This window comes from Pygoscelis adeliae, unplaced genomic scaffold, assembly GCF_000699105.1.
Source record: "Pygoscelis adeliae isolate BGI_AS28 unplaced genomic scaffold, ASM69910v1 Scaffold47, whole genome shotgun sequence".
Taxonomy (NCBI): domain Eukaryota; kingdom Metazoa; phylum Chordata; class Aves; order Sphenisciformes; family Spheniscidae; genus Pygoscelis; species Pygoscelis adeliae.
Genome location: NW_008825255.1, coordinates 1,545,999 through 1,567,576, shown reverse-complemented (window position 1 = coordinate 1,567,576; position 21,578 = coordinate 1,545,999). Strand labels below are relative to the sequence as shown.

The 21,578-nt window shown below is 36.0% G+C and overlaps 1 protein-coding gene across 1 annotated transcript in view; it reads right to left on the bottom strand.

Moving 5' to 3' along the window:
• Positions 1 to 308: 308 nt before the first annotated feature.
• Positions 309 to 21,578, bottom strand: part of LOC103921476 (chromosome unknown open reading frame, human C5orf42) — a 66,388-nt gene continuing 45,118 nt past the window's right edge. Inside the window, exons 36-53 of the mRNA XM_009329455.1 lie at positions 20,618 to 20,747; positions 19,575 to 19,629; positions 18,335 to 18,439; positions 17,755 to 17,847; positions 16,537 to 16,649; positions 16,077 to 16,275; positions 15,557 to 15,801; positions 13,764 to 13,869; positions 11,946 to 12,110; positions 10,463 to 10,493; positions 8,911 to 9,042; positions 6,888 to 7,053; positions 5,088 to 5,149; positions 4,489 to 4,653; positions 3,223 to 3,335; positions 2,796 to 2,879; positions 1,225 to 1,394; positions 309 to 809 (exon numbers count right to left, since the gene is read on the bottom strand). Of these exons, the coding sequence (XP_009327730.1) occupies positions 669 to 809; positions 1,225 to 1,394; positions 2,796 to 2,879; positions 3,223 to 3,335; positions 4,489 to 4,653; positions 5,088 to 5,149; positions 6,888 to 7,053; positions 8,911 to 9,042; positions 10,463 to 10,493; positions 11,946 to 12,110; positions 13,764 to 13,869; positions 15,557 to 15,801; positions 16,077 to 16,275; positions 16,537 to 16,649; positions 17,755 to 17,847; positions 18,335 to 18,439; positions 19,575 to 19,629; positions 20,618 to 20,747 (2,275 nt within the window). The 3' untranslated portion in view covers positions 309 to 668. The remainder of the gene's footprint in view (positions 810 to 1,224; positions 1,395 to 2,795; positions 2,880 to 3,222; positions 3,336 to 4,488; positions 4,654 to 5,087; positions 5,150 to 6,887; positions 7,054 to 8,910; positions 9,043 to 10,462; positions 10,494 to 11,945; positions 12,111 to 13,763; positions 13,870 to 15,556; positions 15,802 to 16,076; positions 16,276 to 16,536; positions 16,650 to 17,754; positions 17,848 to 18,334; positions 18,440 to 19,574; positions 19,630 to 20,617; positions 20,748 to 21,578) is intronic.

Here is a 21,578-nt window from a genome sequence, read left to right as displayed (position 1 = left end):
GAGCTCTAAGACAACACCATTATATAGATGGATGAACAGCGATATTTTTCTTTACTTTGTAAGTACTTGTCCTCAGTGTCTTATACTGGTGTCTGATTTTTCTAACAAAAGTCTGTATATCATTTATTGCTGCCTGACTACTTGTACCTCTTTCTATCAGTCATTCAAACTCTAAGATTTCTCTAAACTACTATACAAGTAAGCTGGGTTTAAAATACAAGGGTAGTGCACGTGCACATGTACAGTCACAGTGGTACACAGCAATAACGGTGCTCTGTGTGTAAATCACTTTACAGCAGAAACTAATAAACTCACGTTTATTAAATCAGTTTATCACAATTGTAAGTTACAAAAATAACTTCATCCATAATGATGTTAAATATTAAATACAAAGGTAAAACAGTTGTGCAGTGCTCTTAAAATAGAATAAAACTTTTTAGGTGTTTGAGAGGGGCAAAGTAGCTCCTTCTTGTTTAAGACTGTTGGTCTGCATTTAAGAGCTCTATTTAGTTCTTGTTGACTTGAAGACATATGGAAAGCAAACTACACATTACAGAATTGAATTTCATCTAGGTAAGACTGAAAGCAGTGAGAGTTTCTGTGCTGTTTAAGAAGAAAACTAATACAAGCCTCAACCCATTCACTGCACAGCAGCTGAGAAATTTTGTTCACTCATCTTCCACATCTGCTACCATAGCCTCAATTGCATTCCAGTCCAGTTTGCTGAGGATACTTCCTGTGCTTTCAGAAACACCATCAGCGTCAATAATGCCGAGAGGAGAGAAACTCACAGGCTGCAGTGCAGAGGGCTGTTGGAGGAAAAGAAGATGAGCTGAACCATTGCGTATCATTCATGGACAAGACCTCTGTGCAGCCAGTAGAAATGATCCCACTCTTTTCAAACATGTCCTGATCAAGTTATGTATCTGATTATTCTGCAACAAATGCAATTTATTTTCCTGTTTATGCACTCCACTAGTGTCTGTTGCCTGGACAGACAACATGCCTCTACAGTTATAAAGAACATTCATTCTCAAGGCTCACAGGAATGACCTTGCTTGTAAACACAAAATGTGGTTCTGTTGACTCACCATCATTTATGTCCCTCTGCATCTATCCCACCCACACGTTTTGAATAGAGAACCAGGTTTTAAATAAAGCAGAAGTAAACAAAGTGTTAAATGGCAGGTATCAAATCATTCCTGGAATAAGCAGACATCCTACCTGAAACAAGGAGTCATGAGTATCTTGAAGTATTCTTTGGATATCATCAGGCACAGTCCAAGGACTTACTACATCTCGATCAGTCTCTTGATCAACACCTTCTGTCTGAACTGCAGTGGCAACACGTGGAGGCTTTTGTTTTGATGTTCTGCTGACTCTGTACTCAGCAGCTGAGGAGAAAACAAGCCAACCATAGCACTGTAACATTTCTTGCTGTTTTCTTCTGAATGTCTTGAAACTGCTCCAAGCACAGAAGCTCCAAGTTCTAAGAACTGAAGCTGTATGTAAACACAGCATGCCCTGTTATCTTGAACTGATGTGGGGTTACAGCGAGAAAATGCTGCTGGTCCCTTCCAGCCTCACGTTCTGAACTGTCTTCCCAGGTCAGAACATGAAGTGGAACAGGACTATGCACAGTGCCTACAGCATCCAGGTCCTGTAGTGCAGTCCCCAAAAAGTGACGTTGCTACATTATTTGATAGAGGAATAAAACTATATAAATCCTGGATTTGTGGCTCTTAGAAGACATGGAACTTTAGTGAAACCCTTAGCAGTGATGGGATATACTGGAGAAACAGATACAAGACGGTGATGTGAAATCAGAGAAAGATCAACCTGTATTTAGAGTTTAGAAAGAGAATGTATGGAAAGGAGGTGGAGAATGACTTTTCACACATGTAGAGGTGAGTGATTCAGGAAAAATGCCTATCTGCTTACTATTGCTTCTCTCCCTTTCCTGCATTGCCAACTCAAATAAATTGACATTTGGCTAGCCAAATAGGATCTCTGTTATGCCACTGGTATAATTCTGGTGTAAGGAAGAATGGAATCAACCCACAGTATTTCCTAAGTTTCAGACTGATTCTCTCCTCAATCTTTTTCTGTCTGATCAGAAACGCTGCTCTTGGAATCAAGTCCTGCATCTGTTAAAGAATTTGATTAGAAGGAAACATTTATGTGAGGAAACTTGTGTGGATCCAGACCTATGCAGATAGGCAGAGGGAAAAGAGATCACTAAAATAATAAAAAAAAAGAAAAAAGTTCAGTCAAATTTTTACACTCTAACATTATGACAAAATAGTATCTTAAATAGTGTACAGAGGGATAACAAAGACAATTCCTACTTTAAAGAGCTCAGAAAGTAAGCAGCATAGAAAGTAAAGAAGAGGCACAATACTTGTGTACTGTACCGCTAACTAACTCTCTCCCTGTGGGTTTCAGCTGAAAGACAGACTCAAGTCCTCTGTCCCTCATGACTTCATAATGCCTGTCTCAGGAAATCACGGAAATCTAGCACATTTGCTTCAGTAATCTTGGAACTGCTGTCTGGCTAAAACCATGCAGGAGGTAAACAGAGGTGATTGATTAAAGTATTTCACAAGTTTCTAATGAAAAGGATTTTTATGTGGGGGAAAAATGATGATTTCTATTCTTCTAAACTAATACTGTATCTGAGGCCTGTGTTGCACAAATTCTACCCAGGATGTAGTCCAAAATGTGTTCTGCGTGTCTTATTTTTCCCTGGTATTATGTAGGTGAACAACACTATGTCATTGCTCTTTGTAACTTACAGTGTCTAGAATTAACAGGACAGCTTGCAGCATTTCTCATTCTTCCTCTGGAAGTACTTTTCTGTAGGAACATACAGGCATTTCCTGGAAAGACAAAGAAAGTACTTCCTCTGTTAAGCGCAGTAGACCAAAACTACTCAAAAGATGCTTCAAAATTTTCATCTGCAAGCTTGCTTCCTGGATAGCAAGTACTCTTGCTATTGCAAATTAAGCTACTTTGGGTTTAGAAACAGATTATAAGGAAAGGTAACTCTCATCATTTAACGGGCCAGTGACAGCACAGTTGCAAAAGCCTCAGGACAGGAAACCTCCAGGATTGTGAGTCCGACTTTCTACATAGGTATTAAAGCTCCTCCCTCCCAAAATCCAGCTGTAACTTGAAGATTATCTTCAGTATGTGCCTTCATTAAGAAAGTTCTGTTCTTACCCCTGGACTGTGTTAAACCAAGAGTTGGAGTGAAACGGTGCACTTTTTGACCAAAGCTGGGTTTGGCAGCAATTCTGCTCCTTTCTGACAGAATAGGACTGTTTGGATGCCCTCTACAACAAGAAAAAAACCAGAACAACAATAAAGCCCAAATACTTACCACTGTCTACCACATACCATTCCTCCACACAGCTTAGATCTAACATGGCTTATTCAGACAAGGCAAAAAGGCCACAGAAATCCCCTGCAGCCCACTTAGCTGATGATCAGCATCACATGCTGCTTGTGGGGCCAACGAGCCTCACCAGAACTGCTGGCAATCACAGTGAAGACATATCACATTTGCTTTACAAAGAGCCAGTTTAGGTCCAACAAAATTTATTAGTTAGAAGTTACTGCCACTCCTAAGGGGGCTTCCTGCATGACATTCCTTAGTGCTTCTGATTCTGGTAGGGCTGATGTACTTAAACTGCCCTTGAATACCACCAGCAGGCTCGGTACAGAACTGACTACATTCAGTTTAATGCTCTATCCTGGAACTTTACCTATTAAAAAGAGATGCAGAAATATTTAAGTCTGGAAGTTATAGGATTATCTGATGTACGCAGTCCCTCCTATTATTCTGGAAAACATAAAATTGTATGTAGAAGAAGAAAAAGTATACTGCAATATACACCTGGATTACATAGACACACATGTGACATTAAGGCCATCAAGTAGAATAAATTCACCAATTTATAATACTCAAATACCATAATCTCCTCAAAAAGCAATAAGCACTGAAGTGCAAAAGAAAGAACAAGTAAAATCCTAGGTAATGAAAAAAATTAGAAAGGGAGAGAATAAATCTAGTTTGCTAAACTCTAATTTAAGTAGTCTATATGCATGCACAGTAGTATTTTTATTTGCTTCTTGATCATTACTAGATGCTCTTCAGATCATTAACTATGCTGCTGGCTATAGTCCGGTGGAATTGCTGTTGAGTGGAATGGTTAGGACATTGACTACAGCTCTGACTTAAGAGTTGGCTTGTTCTGTGCTCTGAAAGGCATTTTAAGGCTCCCTCCAAGATTTGCACTAATGGTTCTAAGAAGACTGCTACAGGAGCTGAAGATCTGATCCAGACAAAGTGTATCTTTGATTCTGCCAGAATATAAAGCTTCCCTCAAGCTAATCCTATACCAGCTAGCTACAAATTGCAGACAAATTTGAAGCGTGGTAAAGACACCAATAAATCAGATCAGGGTTAATGCTTAAAGTTGTTACCCTTTAGTAGATGCCATACGCCTTTTTCTGTACTCTTGATGTGATCTTGTCCTGGACAATGGTCTATGTTCATCTGCAGGTAACAGCACTGTTTCAGATAACATTTCATTCATCAGAGAAAGTGCTTGTGATATTCTCATACTGTGATGTTCAGATAACAGGGCTCTATGGAGAAATAATATTACATATTAACTCATGCTATCACTCATTTAATTGCAGCTGGCTTGTGAGTCTTGTAAGGCCACACGGTAACCAGAATAGAACAACATATTTTTGCAATTTCAGAGAAGATATACTAACCCTTTTAAGATCATTAGCAAAAAGCTAAAACATTTACTAACGATGTGTTTGACAGAATGAATGAGTCAATGTTGGGAATGAAAAAATGATATTTAAAATGTGAAAAATACAGTCAAAGGATGAAACATGTTCAGAGTTGTCCTAAATGGTAAAGCAAACATGAATTATTTACGCTTTTGGTTGAAATGCCATTCATATCTGAAGTTTCATAGACAAGGTAGTTAAAACTACCTCTTCCTTAAGACTGGAAGATTAATACATAAATAAGAATACCACGAGTTACATTTACAGCAACTTACTTGTCTTTTTCTTCTTTCTTCTTCTGGAAGAATTTAATATCCTTTGAAGTAAGACTACTATTCTGTGCAAGAAAATATAATAACCATTAACTTATTCTGTATTGTGGTCTCATTCCAATCTCTCACTCTCAAAACGTATACCTATTTGACTTGAAAGTTACCGTTTAAGACACTCTCTAGAATGATAAACAATATGAAAGCATATGGCCCTACCAGGAAATTCAGATAAGATTGTCTCTATAAACTTCCAGTCTCTAAAAATATACTGAAAGCTTGCAGTCACACCTTCCATAGCTCCTATGCTTAAAATACCAACATTCCTAGGGAGATGTCTTCACTGTCAAGCTCAACGTTTCAGATGGCCTCACCTTCAGTTTCCTAAAAAATCAGTGATGTTCCTAACAATAACTAATCTAAAAAACAGGGCAAGGTTGCACTTTGACCTGTGTTTGCTAGAGTACAATTTGAATTTTTTAATGCTTTCTTCTAAGAAAAAACAAAAAAACAAAAAACCCCCCACAAAAAAAAAAAACAAAACCAAAAGCTGAGAATCCCTCCATCTATTGATTTCAGGATAAAAGCCTAACAAAAGCATCAAGTATGTATTTATGCATTGGCAATACAGGGGAGAGAGAGAGAGAGAGAGGAAGCAGGACCCATTTTTCCTGAATCACTTCTCTCTACACGTGCAAAAGAGCAGCCGGGTTCAACTCTGAAAGACTGTTTAAAAACAGGGGAAATACTGTACTTCATAGATGAGAGCTGTTACTCTTTCTAAAAGTGAATACAAGTGAATTATTTAGTAACAGGAAACTTTTGAGTGTTACATGTTTGTTGATTGGGAGTTAGAACCAGTAGAGCTTCAGCATGAAAGAACTTACACCACGCCCTGCATTCAACTGATGAGTAAAAAGTATAGGGATACATTTGCTGTTGCTAGGTCTCATCTCCTGTAACACTGGCGCTTCCCCTGAGCCAGCAGTGTCTTTTCAGGTCCTGAAGGTATCGAGATGACAAATGCGTATTTTAAGACTTAACACAGATTGGGAAATTATTCCTGAACTACTTTTGTACCGTTTGTTTTTTTTTTTCCCCTTCAGTTATTTCCAGCACAGTGCAGATCAGAAGAGATGTATCAGGCCATAAACATGTTTTTACTAATTAAACTTAAAATTAAAAAAATTCTGGAAGGCAAGGGATTGTTTGCTGAGCCTGTATTGAAAGCAGCTTTCAACAAAAAAATGCATCAGATACTCAAGATATGTGCCATATTCTAACATCTCTGCTGCCCCTCTGTAATTGCATACACTTGTGTGTGTGTGAATGACAAGGATGGCTGCCCCCAGTATCCTATCGCGTTCGTAAAGCATGTTGGCATCTGAACACTGTTTTTTAAATTCATTGGGTGTTCTTGGGAGGTGCGAGGGAAGATGTAAAGATGTGTTTACATCTTGTTTCAACTCCTGTAGTTATCACTCCGTAACAAAATACAGCTTTTACCAGTGAATGTTACAGCTATATCCATTACAGTAAGGGGACTACACTTCCTGGGGGAATGGTGGTAATTGCCACCTGCAGCCAACTGTCATTACTGCAGCCTGTGAAGAACACTGGTGTATTTGCTTACTGATCACTTCTGACACAACTATGGCCAGTTCCAATTAAGTAAAATTATACATATAAAAAAACAACATTAAAATAGGAAAAAAAATCACCGACAGCCTTTATATTATCTAACCTGAACAATCAACACTTGTACAATACGTAACAGTTACTCTTCAAGATACCCGTTATTCTTACCACGTTCTTTCTTAGATTGAATGGATTATGCTCTTTCTGTCTTTGTTCATCCAGTTTCTTCACATATTCTCTCATTCTTTCCTTTTGCTTTCTTTTCATCCACGCTTGTATCTCTTTCTTCTCCTTTTCTGTTTTTTGAGAATGTCCAGCAGCAGAATCATGAACCCTGAGAGCAGATGTAAATGGGAAATAATCTAGCACATCCTTTAAATTGCCAACAATGGCAGCTACACATGAGATAATAAAAATACTGCAATCCCTTTAAAATCCTGACTCAGCTGAAAGCATAAGTAATGAACAATGGAGAAATTTTCTTCTGCAAAATTTTACTTCATAAAATCCTGGCACACATTTCCAAGACGTTTCCTAAAATTTTTCTTCTATTTGTCAAGTACATTCAGATAATAGGACCAATGCTTTAAATGTGGACCATCTGTTATTGTCTTTATAGGATAACTGGCACAGAAAAAACTGCAAATAATTTTGCTTTAATCTTCCATTTTTAAGTGTGTATCGTATAAGTATCTAAAAAGAAAAAAAGACCAGTGAGATTCTATCATACTTTTTGTTCCTTCTCCTCAACCTATGAGCTCCTTCACAAGTCTATCTGTACAGAGTAATTTTAAAAACACTAACTCAGAATACTAACAACAGAAAAATACAGCCAATAAGAAATGCTAACATAACTTCATCCTCAGAGTTCTTCAGAAATATTTACTAATTCACCTTGCAGCAGTCTTTAAAGTAAGCATCTGGGTAATAAGTATTTTCTTCACTGTAAAACTAAAAGCACTGACCTAAAAATTAAATATGAGATTTTCCAAGAGAAGTGTTTCAATTTTAAATGCCTCATTTTTTGCAGCCCATTTTGAAACTCCCCTCATTTTCATGACTGGCAGGCACTAATAATTCCAGAATCAACAGAAGATGAGAGTGTAACAAAATAAGATATCTCTAGTAGCTGCAGTTCAACTGAAAGCTTATGGATTGAAGCATTAAAATCCTCAAGGGATTAGAAGAACTTTGACACATTTGAAAGTGATTTACTTCATGGCAAAGTGAAGTGTCATTATCAGAAGTATTCAGAGTCATATGTGAAATTAAGTACATGAAACTAAGTTGTCTTTTGGTCTTTGGTCAGGTTTGCTTAAATACTACTTGAATACCGTTCTGAAATTTTCAGCAATTTTGAAAATATTCACATAATTGCACAAAACAGTCCAGCTAGCAACATTTATATGTTGATGTAGTCATTATTAATGTGTTTGGAATTATTAAAGGATCGCAAGGATGTTATGATCTGTGCAGATTTAGATTTGAAGCTCTTGAGCTCCTTTTACAATTCGAGTAAGTGTTAGAACAAGTAAACCAGAGCACTACACTCTACTTAAATGAGTCACTAGAACATCCTGAAACAGGTATCTTAAACTGGTGTGAACTGTTGCACCAATGCAACAGATTGTTTGGCATCCTAAATAGCTGTATTTTTGCCTTGTAAGCAACTGATATCACAAACAAGAGTAGCAAACAGCTGTAACTTCAACCTATCTCAGGAAAGAACACAGCTGATTTTATAACTGACAGTCAGGAAGGTGTAGAAATCTCCAGCAGGGAGGAAAGCATGACAAGCTGGAGTCTGGGGCTGGTAGCTTCCAAAGCTGCTTTGCCACTATCAGGAAATTTCTATTTCGTCTTTCAGTACTGCTTAAAAGGCTCCAGTTCCCTTGGTTGAATGGTATCTGCTGTATATATAGAGTTGTGCTCCAGCCTATACCTGGTACAAGAATGAACAGGCAAGTAGGAAGAAAATAATTTTAAAACCAAAATAGTAAAAGCCAATTAGTACATTTGACAATAATGGCCAGTAAAAAAGTGGCTGTTAAACAATTGTAATACTAGTCCCATTAACATCAACTCAAACCACATGCTTGTTTCCATTGTTTATAGGGTGTGAGCTATGAGAAGAATAACCAGTGTTACAATGATTTAACTAACACATAATAAAAAACAGCCATAGTATTACCTAGAGATTTTCTTAGCTTGTGTTTTTGTAAAGCCCAGCTCCAATGGAGAGACATCACCTTCTACTACAAGGTCACTAACGATGTCAGTAACACCACTCAGACCAGTAATATGCAGAGGATCTTCTAAAGAGCTTAAAGGTAGACAGGGGAAAAAAAATGTTACTAATTTGAAGTAGAACATGCCTATAAGAACAACAAGCTAAAATCCTTCCTCTTATGCTTAAAACAAGAGTATTCAGGTTGTTTTACCAGAAGCCTTTGGACTGAATTTTCTTTCCCCTACATCTCACTGTGTTAGTGCACACAAGCAATACCTGGATAATGTGTGTAGATGCACCGTCTTTAAAAAGTTACCAGCCATCACCTTAGCTTCACTGTCATCACGTACACTTTAGCCAACTTTGTAGCTCCCCAGCATCAATGGGACAGAATGAGTGAGACCTGACTAACATCAGGGGTATTGCAGCAGAAGTCTTTGAATAAACCATCCAGAAATATGGCCCCATCCAGAGCTGAACCTGAGCTCCACTGGGGTGTGTGAGCATGGCTGACCCAGAAGAGGCTGAGCCTGGCAGCCTAGAAGGTCAGGAGTACCCACAGGGTTTGTACTGCTGCCCATGCTGAGACAAGGCTGTGGGATGCTAGTGGTTTCAGGAACCCCAACTCTCAATGACCTTCTGAACAAGTATCAGTGTGAGAGAGGGAATAGTTTTACCTAAATTCTGCCCATTTCTTTCCTCTCTTTTAATCAGTTGCTCTCAATAAAAAACAAATCTCACAGAGATTACAAGCTACAGTTGCTTCCAGTTACTCCTTTGGGTAAAAATCACCATTTGCTTAAGTTTATTGCCTCACACCCATCCTCAAGGTTATGTAGTCACTCCCTAATCTACTTCAGTCACAACAAGCAGTTTCACTTAAAATGCTTTAAAAATAAACTAAACCATTCAGTTTACTGCTATGCTTCAAGCAAAAGAATAAGGGTGGGTAACTGAGCAGAATGACCAGAGAGAAAGGGAAGCCAGCTACTGTTGTCAACTGCACAACTGGATCCAGAAGAGCAACAGCAATTAACAGTAAAAACTATGTATGTCAGACCATTTTATTTAATGCATAAGATCATTCCAGTTTTGAAATCTTCAGTCTGTTGCTTTACACTGTTCATATGGTAACACTTCAAAAACTTTCTGGTGATAGCTGGCCTCAGTAGATGGCTACTAGCAGCAGTTACATGTACTTGTGCAAAAACAGTGTTTTGCAAACAGGAGAAATAACAAATGCACATAGACAATAGCAGCATCTACATTAACAGCTCTGTTACTTGTAACTAGAAAGCAACTTTGAATGCTTCTGCAGCTTTTGTATGAAGTAAATCTAACAGGCACTACCAAAGTCAGAATAAATGCCTGAAATTAACTAATAAAAGGGCTTTCATTCAGTTTGAAAATGAATGCCTAGATTTTTATGTGATAGTTCCACCTTGAGAATCCCCTTTTTGGTAGGAGTTTAAAGTAAATGAATTTTCAACAAAACCAACTTCAAAATACATACCTATCACATAGATGTTCACATACATGAAAGCCTGAAACAGAAACAGTCTTTGTTAATAAAAGGCTTGCACTTGTACACAAACTAATAACACATACATTAAACAGCCTATGGGATAAAATACAGAAATATATCAACCTGGATATGTTGACATTAAAAATAAATGAATATTCTACATAGCCTTAATGACCTGTGAGACAGCATGTCATCAACTGCCAGGTTAATACAAAGTCTTCAGAGAACACTAACTAACAGCTGCCTGACTGACATGGATAGTTTTGCTAGGAAGGCGAGATCATTGTTGTCAGTTTTCTGCCATGATCAAACTAAGCTTATCAGTTCCAACTAACTGGAAATGATATACTCCAATTAATTTTCCATAAAACACTGTGTAGTTAACACTTGAAGAAGCCAGGCTACGAACTCCTAGAATTCAGGAAATGCAGCTGAAGAGCAGTATGGATGTCTTGGAAGGAAAAGCATTATTATCCTTCCTAAGCTAAACTGTACTTTCAAATAATTATAGTTCCAACTTAGTATCACCTACAGTTTTCTTAGCTTGCAAGTAACAAGTTTATACTTAAAGAGAAAACTGTAAGTATATTAACGTTTGTAAAATTCATCTGGATATGCATGCCATTTGAGATTCACTTCTGCTGTATGCAGATATAGGAACCATGTTTTAACACCTTTTTAGCTAGATTGCTGCAAATATAACTGTCAAATGCATGTTCACCTGTACGAAGTATACATCATTTTTAGAAGCTTGAATGCAAGCAATATGCAGACAAAATAAGACATTCTACATTTTTAAACACAGGCAATAGGTTGCTTGCCTAGTGATTTTTCCTCCTCCTTTTAATGCTACTACAGTCTTCATAATTGCAAAAATCAATTTACTGTCAGTTTGCAGAATGAAATGAGACCTCATAAAATAATGTTTTAGGACACAGTCAGTAGTTACTGTATAGTGATATAAACAATTTATATTGCTGATGTGGGTTGGATTTAATTGAAATCTCACCTCTCGAGAACACAGAAGGATGACAGATAAAGATATCTGTCATAAAGACAGCTTTGGGAGGAAGCTATGAGTGTTCTGTGGCACTGTGCCTATTTATAGTCACGTTCACTTAACTAAATAATTACAAATCACAGCACAGTGGTGGGTTTCAGAAATAGACCCAAAGATACTAATTTTCCTTCAATAATGGTGAATTTGAGTGCAAGTATAATTCACTGCTGAACTGTTTTCAAAGCTTAGTGATACTGTTCTGTCATGTAACATATAAACTCATTACCAATGCACAACCATGAAGCCATTCTAAATAATGCAATCTAGAAAGACTGACAACTGACTTTTACAAGCTCATTGGCATTATATAACATCCTGTATAACAGCAATGAGAAAGTATTACACCAGGAAGAAAAGGTTTACTTATTTTTAAAAGGAGAAAAAGGGAAAAATAAACATTAAAGATTATACCAGAAGATGACTTTATGCCACTGGGAAAGTTAGCAGAGGCTGCTGAGGCAGGAGAGTGTACTTCCAATGTAGTATAACTGGGTACAGGATATTCCAAGTTTAAGCCCTCCTTTTCATGATCTGTAACATGTTCAAAAACCGTGCCCCTCAAATAATGTTCTGATTCTGTGAAAAAATAATAAATATAGTAATTAGTGTAGGCCAATGAAAAAAACCTCACAATGCAAAAAATATCACTCATATATATAGGTTTATCTGTCAAACCTAGAACAACCTGAACCTAGATCAGTTGTGCCTCCCTATGAAAGGGCACTACCAGAGCTGTGATGTACGTACCAGTCCTGTAGTTGTTGCCGTGGTTTAACCTCAGACTTAACCTGAGACTCAACCTCAGGCTGAGTAACCTCAGTTAACCTGAGACTTAACCTCAGGTTTAACCTGAGACTCTTAATCTCAGGGTCATGGGTTCAAGCCCCATGTTGGGTGCCAAAAAGGACTGTCGTGGTTTAACCTCAGTTGGTAACTGAGCACCACACAGCCGCTCGCTCACAGCCCCCTCCCCGCCCCCCAGTGGAATGGGGGAGAGAACTAGAAGAGTAGAAGTGAGAAACACTCGTGGGTTGAGATAAAAACAGTTCAATAATTGAAATAAAATAATAACAACAACAATAATAATAATAATGTAATAATAATAGTATACAAAGCAAGTGATGCACAGTGCAATTGCTCACCACCCGCCGACCGATGCCCAGCCAGTCCCCGAGCAGCGGCCCCCCCGGCCATCTTTCCCCCAGTTTATGTACTGAGCATGACGTCACATGGTATGGGATGTCCCTTTGGCCAGTTGGGGTCAGCTGTCCTGGCTGTGCCCCCTCCCAGCTCCTTGTGCACCCCCAGCCTTCTCAGTCAGTAGAGCATGGGAAGCTGAAAAGTCCTTGACTAGTGTAAGCACTACTTAGCAATAACTGAAACATCGGTGTGTTATCAACATTGTTCTCATCCTAAATCCAAAACACAGCACTGTGCCAGCTACTAGGAAGAAAATTAATTCCATCCCTGCCAAAACCAGGACACGTGAACAAAAAGACTAAACTATGAGCTGCTCTGTGTGAGGCTAATGGACATCTTAAATATTGTCTTCTGCATAAATACAGATATAGCCATGATTTGGTTCTACCACTTGGTTTTGTATTAACTTCATAAGTAGATTAGACTATGTTTTGGTATGAATGTAAAATGGATCTGAAGTATGTACCCCTAGCATGCTCCTTCTTGGCACAGTACAGTAGGTATAAGTAAATAGGTACTATATAGTCAATTGTTATATAAACAATAAATTATTCAATACATCAGCTCTAGCAAACAAACTGATGGAAGCTTTTATTAAAATCAGCAGATATTACAATTAAATAGCCACCAAAGATGCATGAAAAAAGTTTCTTTATATACATAGAGAAAACTGAGGACAAATTTTGTATCCTTTTATATCAGCAAGCCAAGCACTCATAAGCACCATGTTTTGATTTTGTGATACAACAGAAATACGTACTATCATCTTTAAAATCCTATATTCAAGTCCTACATTATGGTTTTGGAAAAGATCAAAGTATACAGATATTTTCAAATGCATTTTTGTTGAAGCAGAACCCATAATATTCAGATTTTCTACCTCTGATTATTTCTCTCTCTCATATTTTTGATTTTTAGTGCATATTTCAATAACACCTTTTGGGATTGCATTGAACTTCAGTGGTAATTAAAAGCTGGCCAAGTTTAATATTCAATTGCAAGTTTACTATCCTTCTGTTGAATACATACTTGAATACATACCATCATCAATGATTCTAGCATCTTCAGAGAACGAAGGACGAGCACCAAGGTCTGAATTGGCAGCCATTTCAAAATCTTCTATCATTTTCACTAGCTATAAATGAAACCCAAAAAATAAGTAACAATACGTTCTTCAAGGTATTTCTAAGAGTTATACCACAGATATTCATGCCAAGTTTGCTTTAAATACATTTTTTTCCTCAGAATCTTATGAGCATTTTAATGGAGTATCCTGATTCAAAACAAAGAAAATAGTTCAGGAATCAAAGTAGCTCAAGTAGATTAATTTAATCTAAAGAGTTCAGCCTTCTGGACCCTTACTCTGAGAAAAATACATATGGACCATATTATTCTTGTGAACAGTTTTACTCCTATTGATCACATTATTTTTATTTTTAAAATAGCTGAAGTTTTCCAATATATCTTATCTAAAAACCATAGAAACAAAAATATTTCCATATTCCTCATAAGTTAGGAGTTTCCTGAAGTTTAAAACTAGAAAGTGAAAACTAAAAACTGACTAACCTAGACTGAGACATTTTACCGAACATTATTCTTACAAAGAACAAGCCTCAAAACTGATTTGTAATACATATGAACGTATTATAAAGGAATGACCAATTGGTGTGCACTGAAATAAGGGCAAAAAAGAAAATGGGTTTATCTTCAGGATTTGGCTAGATATCCAGAAGAAATTTTAAAATGCAAATGCAGTGAAATGCTGAAACAAAGAAAGGATATATGAAGGATATATTTTTTTTTAACTACAGGCTTTTAAAAATCTGGCTAGATAATCACCTTGATGAAGGATGTGATTAAATAATCCACCTTAGTGTAATAACTGTGTGTAGGTGACACAATGAGGTCCTTACATTTCTGTGAATATATGGAAGGACAGGCAATGGACACTATTAGTTTGAATGATTATACAAAAAGTAGATGCTGTAGAATTACACAGTGCTACTGAACTCATTCTGTATTAAGCCAGGTCTGCAGGAACTGGAAATTGACTTAGTTTTCTTGATGTGCAAAGAAAATGAAATTTTTCTTACCAGCTAGGTAAAATCAGAACCTACCGGCTCATTCTTAGATTAGTCACTCCCAGTTTGCTCTAAACTTAATAAAAAAGTTCAAGTGATGTGAAGAAATAATTGCCAGCATTCCCCATTTCACATACACCTAAGGCCTGCCACACCTGAAGTTTTAGGCAAATTAAACTAGATAAGAGTATTAAGAGGTCAGTCTGTTGAAAATTTTTAACTTTTTAATTATCTCTGTCATGACCTATAAAACAGTAATTCCTGAATTATATATAAGATCATCTGAATGTACTATGTCCAAAATGCATTTATTTTACTTCTATATTTAGATTTATAAAGACATTAAAAATGCAAATATTTTATGAATTAAATAGGAACAGGTTCCAGAAATAGTCACATAATATTCTGCAAAGGCACAACTGCAGAAATCTTTGCCAAAAAGGTCTCCTGCTCAGCCTGAACTTTTGTGCTATTCCATTTTCCCAGTTACAGAAAAATTAAATATATTCTGCCCATTCACTAAGAACATCACCATTCTAGCCAGCATTTGGTCCATTGTAAGTAACCATGTCAGCCAATAAATGCAGCACTAAATGTGAAAGAACTGTATATTATTCTTGATCTCTCTCAACGTATACTAAGCAGATTTGAAAATACATCATTCCAAAATGTAAATTTTGTCTTTAGCTGAAAGAAGTTAAAAAATAAACTGTTTCAGACACAACAGCAGTCAGAACTCACCAGTTTGGTATTTCTGAAATCCTCCTCCATGTTTTCTGTTATGTTCTGTAGTGTCTGTAATTGCATATCCATTTCGTGCTGCTTTATGGAAAAGTATTCTTTGCCAATCACTTTGGATTGAAGCCCTGAAGAAGGAAAAGTTCTGTCTTCTTCATGTATTATGTTCCAAGTTACACTATCTCTAGCAGAATCTGACTTCTTATCTTCCTTTTGCACTTGGCTTGGTGCATTTTTCAGATGATCATCTTGAAATAAAAAAAAAGAGTGCACCAACATCATTGAATAAACCGCAAACATTTAAGTACTGCAAGTAATGAGGCATAGCTGTGCTATTCCTAATAGTATGTTTTAGGAGGCAAGAATCGTCACAAAAGAAGTCAAATGTATAAATGTTTTGATCTGCAAGACTAAAAAAGCAGGAGGTGAGTTGGGGAAAGGCTGCAGGTTTTCTATGGGAGGTAAGAGTATTACAACAAAAGTGTATAGCTTTTTTGTCTGATTTAAAAACAAAACGGTTTACCTTTCTTCTGAAGTGCCTCAGGTGGAATTGCATTAGTAACAGAAGCTGCCATGTGATGAAGTTTTGCAGTAGATGGAATTTCAAACTTCTCATTTTGCTGTGCAGTAGCTATCTCTTCTGCAGACTCAGGTATCATGGGCAAATTGTTAAGGATGTCACTGTCTTCAATGTCAATCACACTGATATATTCATGTTCACTCTAAACAAGAACAAGATCATGAAGAATTATACAGTATGTGTTTTGCATACATTGTTTACAGTACATTGCTAATCATTTCCTGTGTTTACCTCTTACCACTTTGAGTTGAAAGGCTTGCTTGTTTTGGAGACAAAACAACTACAGTCTTCCCTATGGTACTATAAAACTGACTCATCCAGATATAAAGAACCCAAATTCATGAGGTAAGACAAACAGTATACTTAAAATGTATTTTAACCCTATGTACATTGGACCACTAACCAAATCAGGTGCATCTGACAGAAAGGACAGTAAAGGTGTCTCATTCACTTCAGTGGGGAATCTCAGGTTTAAATACATGTCTGGTGGTAGTACCTCAGGGGGACTAGATGATTCTAAGAGAAAAGAATAATAGACAGTATTATATTTACAGTAAAAGCCACAAAACTTCAGACAAACTATTTGGAAACAGGTCTGCATTCTCTAAATGATAAGAAAAGCTTTGATTAGCATTTCTTTTAAAAAATATAGACATTGTAGCTTAATAGGTTTCTTTAATGTTTCCTTCTAACAATAAATTACTAAGTTATTTTTCATTTTCGTGATAAATTAGCAGAAAAGTACTCAAAAGATTAAAATCAAAGCAACATGCTGCAGTCTAAATTGCTACTCATTTCCAATTCCTTCCTGAATAGGTTAAAAAGAATAAAAATCTGCATCTTTACTTAATCCAAATAAATGATACTACTCAGCTAGAAAGACCTCTAATAAACTATCTGCAAAGAAGTCATGTGATGTAGTAAAATAATCTTCCAAATGGAACAACAGTGTTGAATTTTAAAAGAAAGGAAAAATTAATATGCTAATTGGTACCATAGGGAAAATACTTAAGTACTGAATTCTACTCAGTACAATTTATCAAAGATTTGTAAAATGGGGGGAGAAAACCCAAACCAAAAAAAATCTTCTTTAGCCCAAAATCAAAGTTACCTTCTATTTTTTGTTCTACAAACTGACCCAAAAGATGACTGACTGGGAATAAAATTCCTACTTGAGACTGGAACATTGTTACTTGACATATAGCTACTACACAACTTAACAGATACATGGAATAACTGTATCATTAGCTGAGCTAGGACAGCTCGATTTCATGTGGAGCTGTGATCTGTCTTAGCATCCCACTGGTGAATCCATTTGCTCTACATAACACCAACCCCCCAAGATTAAGCAGCACCAAAATCAAGCTAAAATCCACAAATGTACCTCCTCACACAGGAATACAAAAGCATAGGTATGCTGCACCATGAAAAATTCCAGCCAAAGTTTTCATAAACAGTATTATAATTATTTCACGTTTGGTTTCACGAAGCCAGATAAATTAGCATCATCTTATCTATATCCTGCATTAAGCTACCTCATGTACAAAAAACATGTTAAAATTGTAATATTTTTATAGACTTCCCAAACAACAAATGAAGTAGAGAAAGACTGAAGCCACACCTGACACAGGAACAGACATGACCGACTCATTTTTTTGAACTTCAGAAACCTCATTTCCAGCACTGATTCCAACATCCTGATATGATTTGAGCACTTGATAGGGAAAAAAACCAAAACCAAAATGCATGAATTCAAGGAAAGTAAAGACACTGATGGCATTATCTGAATGTACATTTCTGACTTCCCAGCTCACAATCAAAGAAAAGTTGTGGGGTAAGAGACAAGGAAACCATTTCAGTCACATTTGAAACATTGTCTAAAATGTATTTAGATAAAGTCAAGATAATTAAAAGGAGCTTTCAGAAAAAGTCACAGCAGAACTGACTTACAGAAAGCATATGGAGACTCTTACATAAGTGCATCAGTAATATTTTTATTCATAATTATTTTAACTAATATTTTGTAATTTATATTCCAATATCTTCTGGCTTAATACTTTTTGAAACAAAAAGTTACAGCACTAAAAACTGTTTTTTCCTTTAAAAACTTACTCCATTTTGGAAACTGACCAAATGTCGCAATTAACAAGAAGCAATACCAGAAATAGTTAGTAGCTGTAGGTCACACAGGTAGCACTTACCTGGGTCAGTATTTGTACTTGCATCTTGAGTTTCTGCTGGTTTTTTTCCTGTAGAAGCCATGTAATGAAGATCTGCTGAAGTGGTAATTGCTTCCCCCATTGTGTCTAAAATGTGATAATACACAATAGGTATCTACAAATAATGCAAAAATTAAAATCTGTGAAAGCAATGATACTGACTCAAAACTAAGGGCTCCAACAGATTTTTCTTTGCATTTCTGACAGATAATTTTAACCCTTCTCTAAGCATACTTCATGAATGATTTCAAGAAAAGCTTGTACTACCTGCCTTACGTGAATATGCAACTGTACTGAAACTTACAATGTTACAGTTAATCAAGCCTGAATTAAAATCAAGGCTCAGTTTGGACATGTAGTTTTTAAATTAAATATTTTAGTATGCTGTACAATAACAATTATTTGTTTAATATTTTAAAACGGGGAGAAATATTTATGACATGTATACCTTTATTTCTTATTGATGTTTCTACAGAGCTTTGCAGGCCAGTATTTCTCTAAAGGCCAAATTTCAGACAATGGATTGCATTAATTGCAATAAATAAATAAATATTGTGCTGAATTAATGTACTATAAAGAATCAAATCTTTCTATAGGCATGGTCTTCCTTTCGCAAGCTAGAAATACTGTAAACAATCACTTTCTTTTAAAAGAGCCCTAGATTTTGTGTAATTAGAATATGTAGGCAGATAAAATTGGAATAGTATCTTTTAAAAACAAATAAACTGATTTAGAATTTGAAAGCATTGTTTACAGCATTCTTCTGATGAATCACATGAACAGAAATCACTGTGAACCATAGTTACTGAAATTCACTCAACATACTATTATTATTTCACGAAGTCCATTGTTTATAAACATAAATACAAGATTATAACTTATTTTTAAGAAAACTTGTAATACTTCTATAATTTTCAGGAGAGTTATTCTGAGTTTACAGATAATTGATATGAGAACTCAAATTTGCCTGCATCTTTCTCCACACCAATCCCCTAAAGTTCCTCCCCAAAAAAGACTGAATATCTGTTGTACATCCTGAAAGGTTTTTCTAATTTTCCGGGGAAAGATCCCATAAGCCATTATGCTGTATTGCCCACAGACTACACAATTTGAGTTTTTAACATCTTGATGACTATAGAGGTTTCTTTTGAAACCTAACAAACTTCTGTTCCTTGATTTATTTTATTTCAGCACTCAAAGCATTTAAAAGACTTGTACTTGCCCATTGAAATGAAAACATCATCTTGAAGGCAAGATGTAGATTTTGCTCGTTGATCCTAATATAAGGAGAAAAAGAATTATCTTAAAAAATAGTTCCAATGCCATTAAAGGCTTTTTTGATGCTGTTAACTTTCCAATATACCTCCTTTGAGTAACGATTTGGAAAAAAAAAAAAAAAAAAAATCATTGTAACATAGTTTTCTTACCCCCTTTTTTAATTCTTCTGATCCATTCCAACCTAGTGGAATTACTGACTATGTAACATTCTTTCCCATATGTACCTTGGGGTGATCTGCAGTAACACAAATTCCTTATTCTTCTTCCAGTATATGCTATATCTGCTGTACCATAATTAACATCTCCCAGGGCTGGTGAGGGTCCCCAGCTGCTTTGCTGGACGGGGAAGTCTCAAAGAAGATATAGTATGGACCAGAAACAGAGCCTGCTGCTCTGGGTAGTGATCTAGCTTTAAATCTCACAGTGTTCTAGCTTTAAATATACTTGCAAGAATAACCCCCAAATATGTTAAAAGATACCAAAAAGGCCTAGGCAAACAAACAGTAGAAGTGCATAAATCAAAACCCAGCTTGACAAAGACTTTCTCTTCTCAGTTTCTTGGCTGAGACAGAACTGACACCTCATGCTCTCCATCCTTACTCTTATATTGTCATCAAGTAGCCTCATGTGAAAAGAGTAATGCCTGGGTCATTTGTCCTAGCGTTACTGCTAGGCTAAACATAATTTATTTTTTTTAAGCAATTAGCGTTTGTGTATATATTTACTTTAAATGTACATACAGACAAATATCCTGTCAAAATAGACAAGTTCATGTCCCAGGAGAAACAAAAGCAACCTTGGAATACTTTATAAAAATAAATCTCTTGTTTACAGGAAATGCAAGTATATGAATGAAAGATGTATACTGTTTCTAGGCTAGAGCCTGGAAGAGATTTATATGATTTTTTTGGTTTACAGTTTCTTGCTTCTTTCTTTACTGTTGATACTTGAATGGAAAAAGGCAAAGAAAAAAACATCTTTCTATACCCCAGTCCCTGATTCAACAACCATCACTGTATCACTAATACTGATGATGAAGTCATCTGGGCAGAAGGACACACTTGGTTTCTTCTCTTCCTCCTTCTCTTTCATTTGTGTCTTATCACGCCTCTTCTGTCTGTCAATATATTAATTACAAATAAAAAATAAGAACTGCACTGAAAAAATAAAAATACCTATCACTTTTTTCTAAGAAATATCACTATTAAGAAATATACACTGAAATAAAGGTGGAAAAGACAAACACAACTGTTGCATGCAGATCAGCTCAAAGGACTACTTTTGCCTACCAGAAAACTACATAAAATTATTGTAGGAACTCATAAAAATACTGAACAAATGCACCAAAATTTGTTAATTATCTAATAAGCTATTTATATAAAATATTACAAACTGCACAACATTCCATATCTATATTTTGTTTATAATAAAATAATCATTACTACACAAAATGCCTGCAAGGAATCTATAAGAAACACTTCAGCAAGAAACAAACCTCTTATCGTTGAAACCTTCTAATTAACTATTTTACTAAAAAAGTTGCAAATTTTCTTTTATGGTAGTAGATTGTAATATGAGAATTGCAGCTTCAAGCACTTCAGCTGAAAATATCAAAACAGGTATTCTAAACTGCAGTTTACTTATATATCAATTGTTTTTCACCTTAAGAGTGAAAAACTCCTCTTAGAGTCTGTGTTTCCAACTGCCAGAGTTAAAAGCATCATAATCAGAAGTAAGTGTTCTGTTCTAGATGCAATGACGCCATTAACTCTTCCATGGAAAATACAGATCTGTGAAACGTCAGGAACCTATCTCATTACATAAGAACTGAACAAAGATATGGATGCAGCTTAAACAAACTGTTTTAACTGCTTGTGCAATCAATTACACAGAATAAATAAAATTTCAAATGTCATTCATAATATACCTAGCAAAACAAAATAAAATA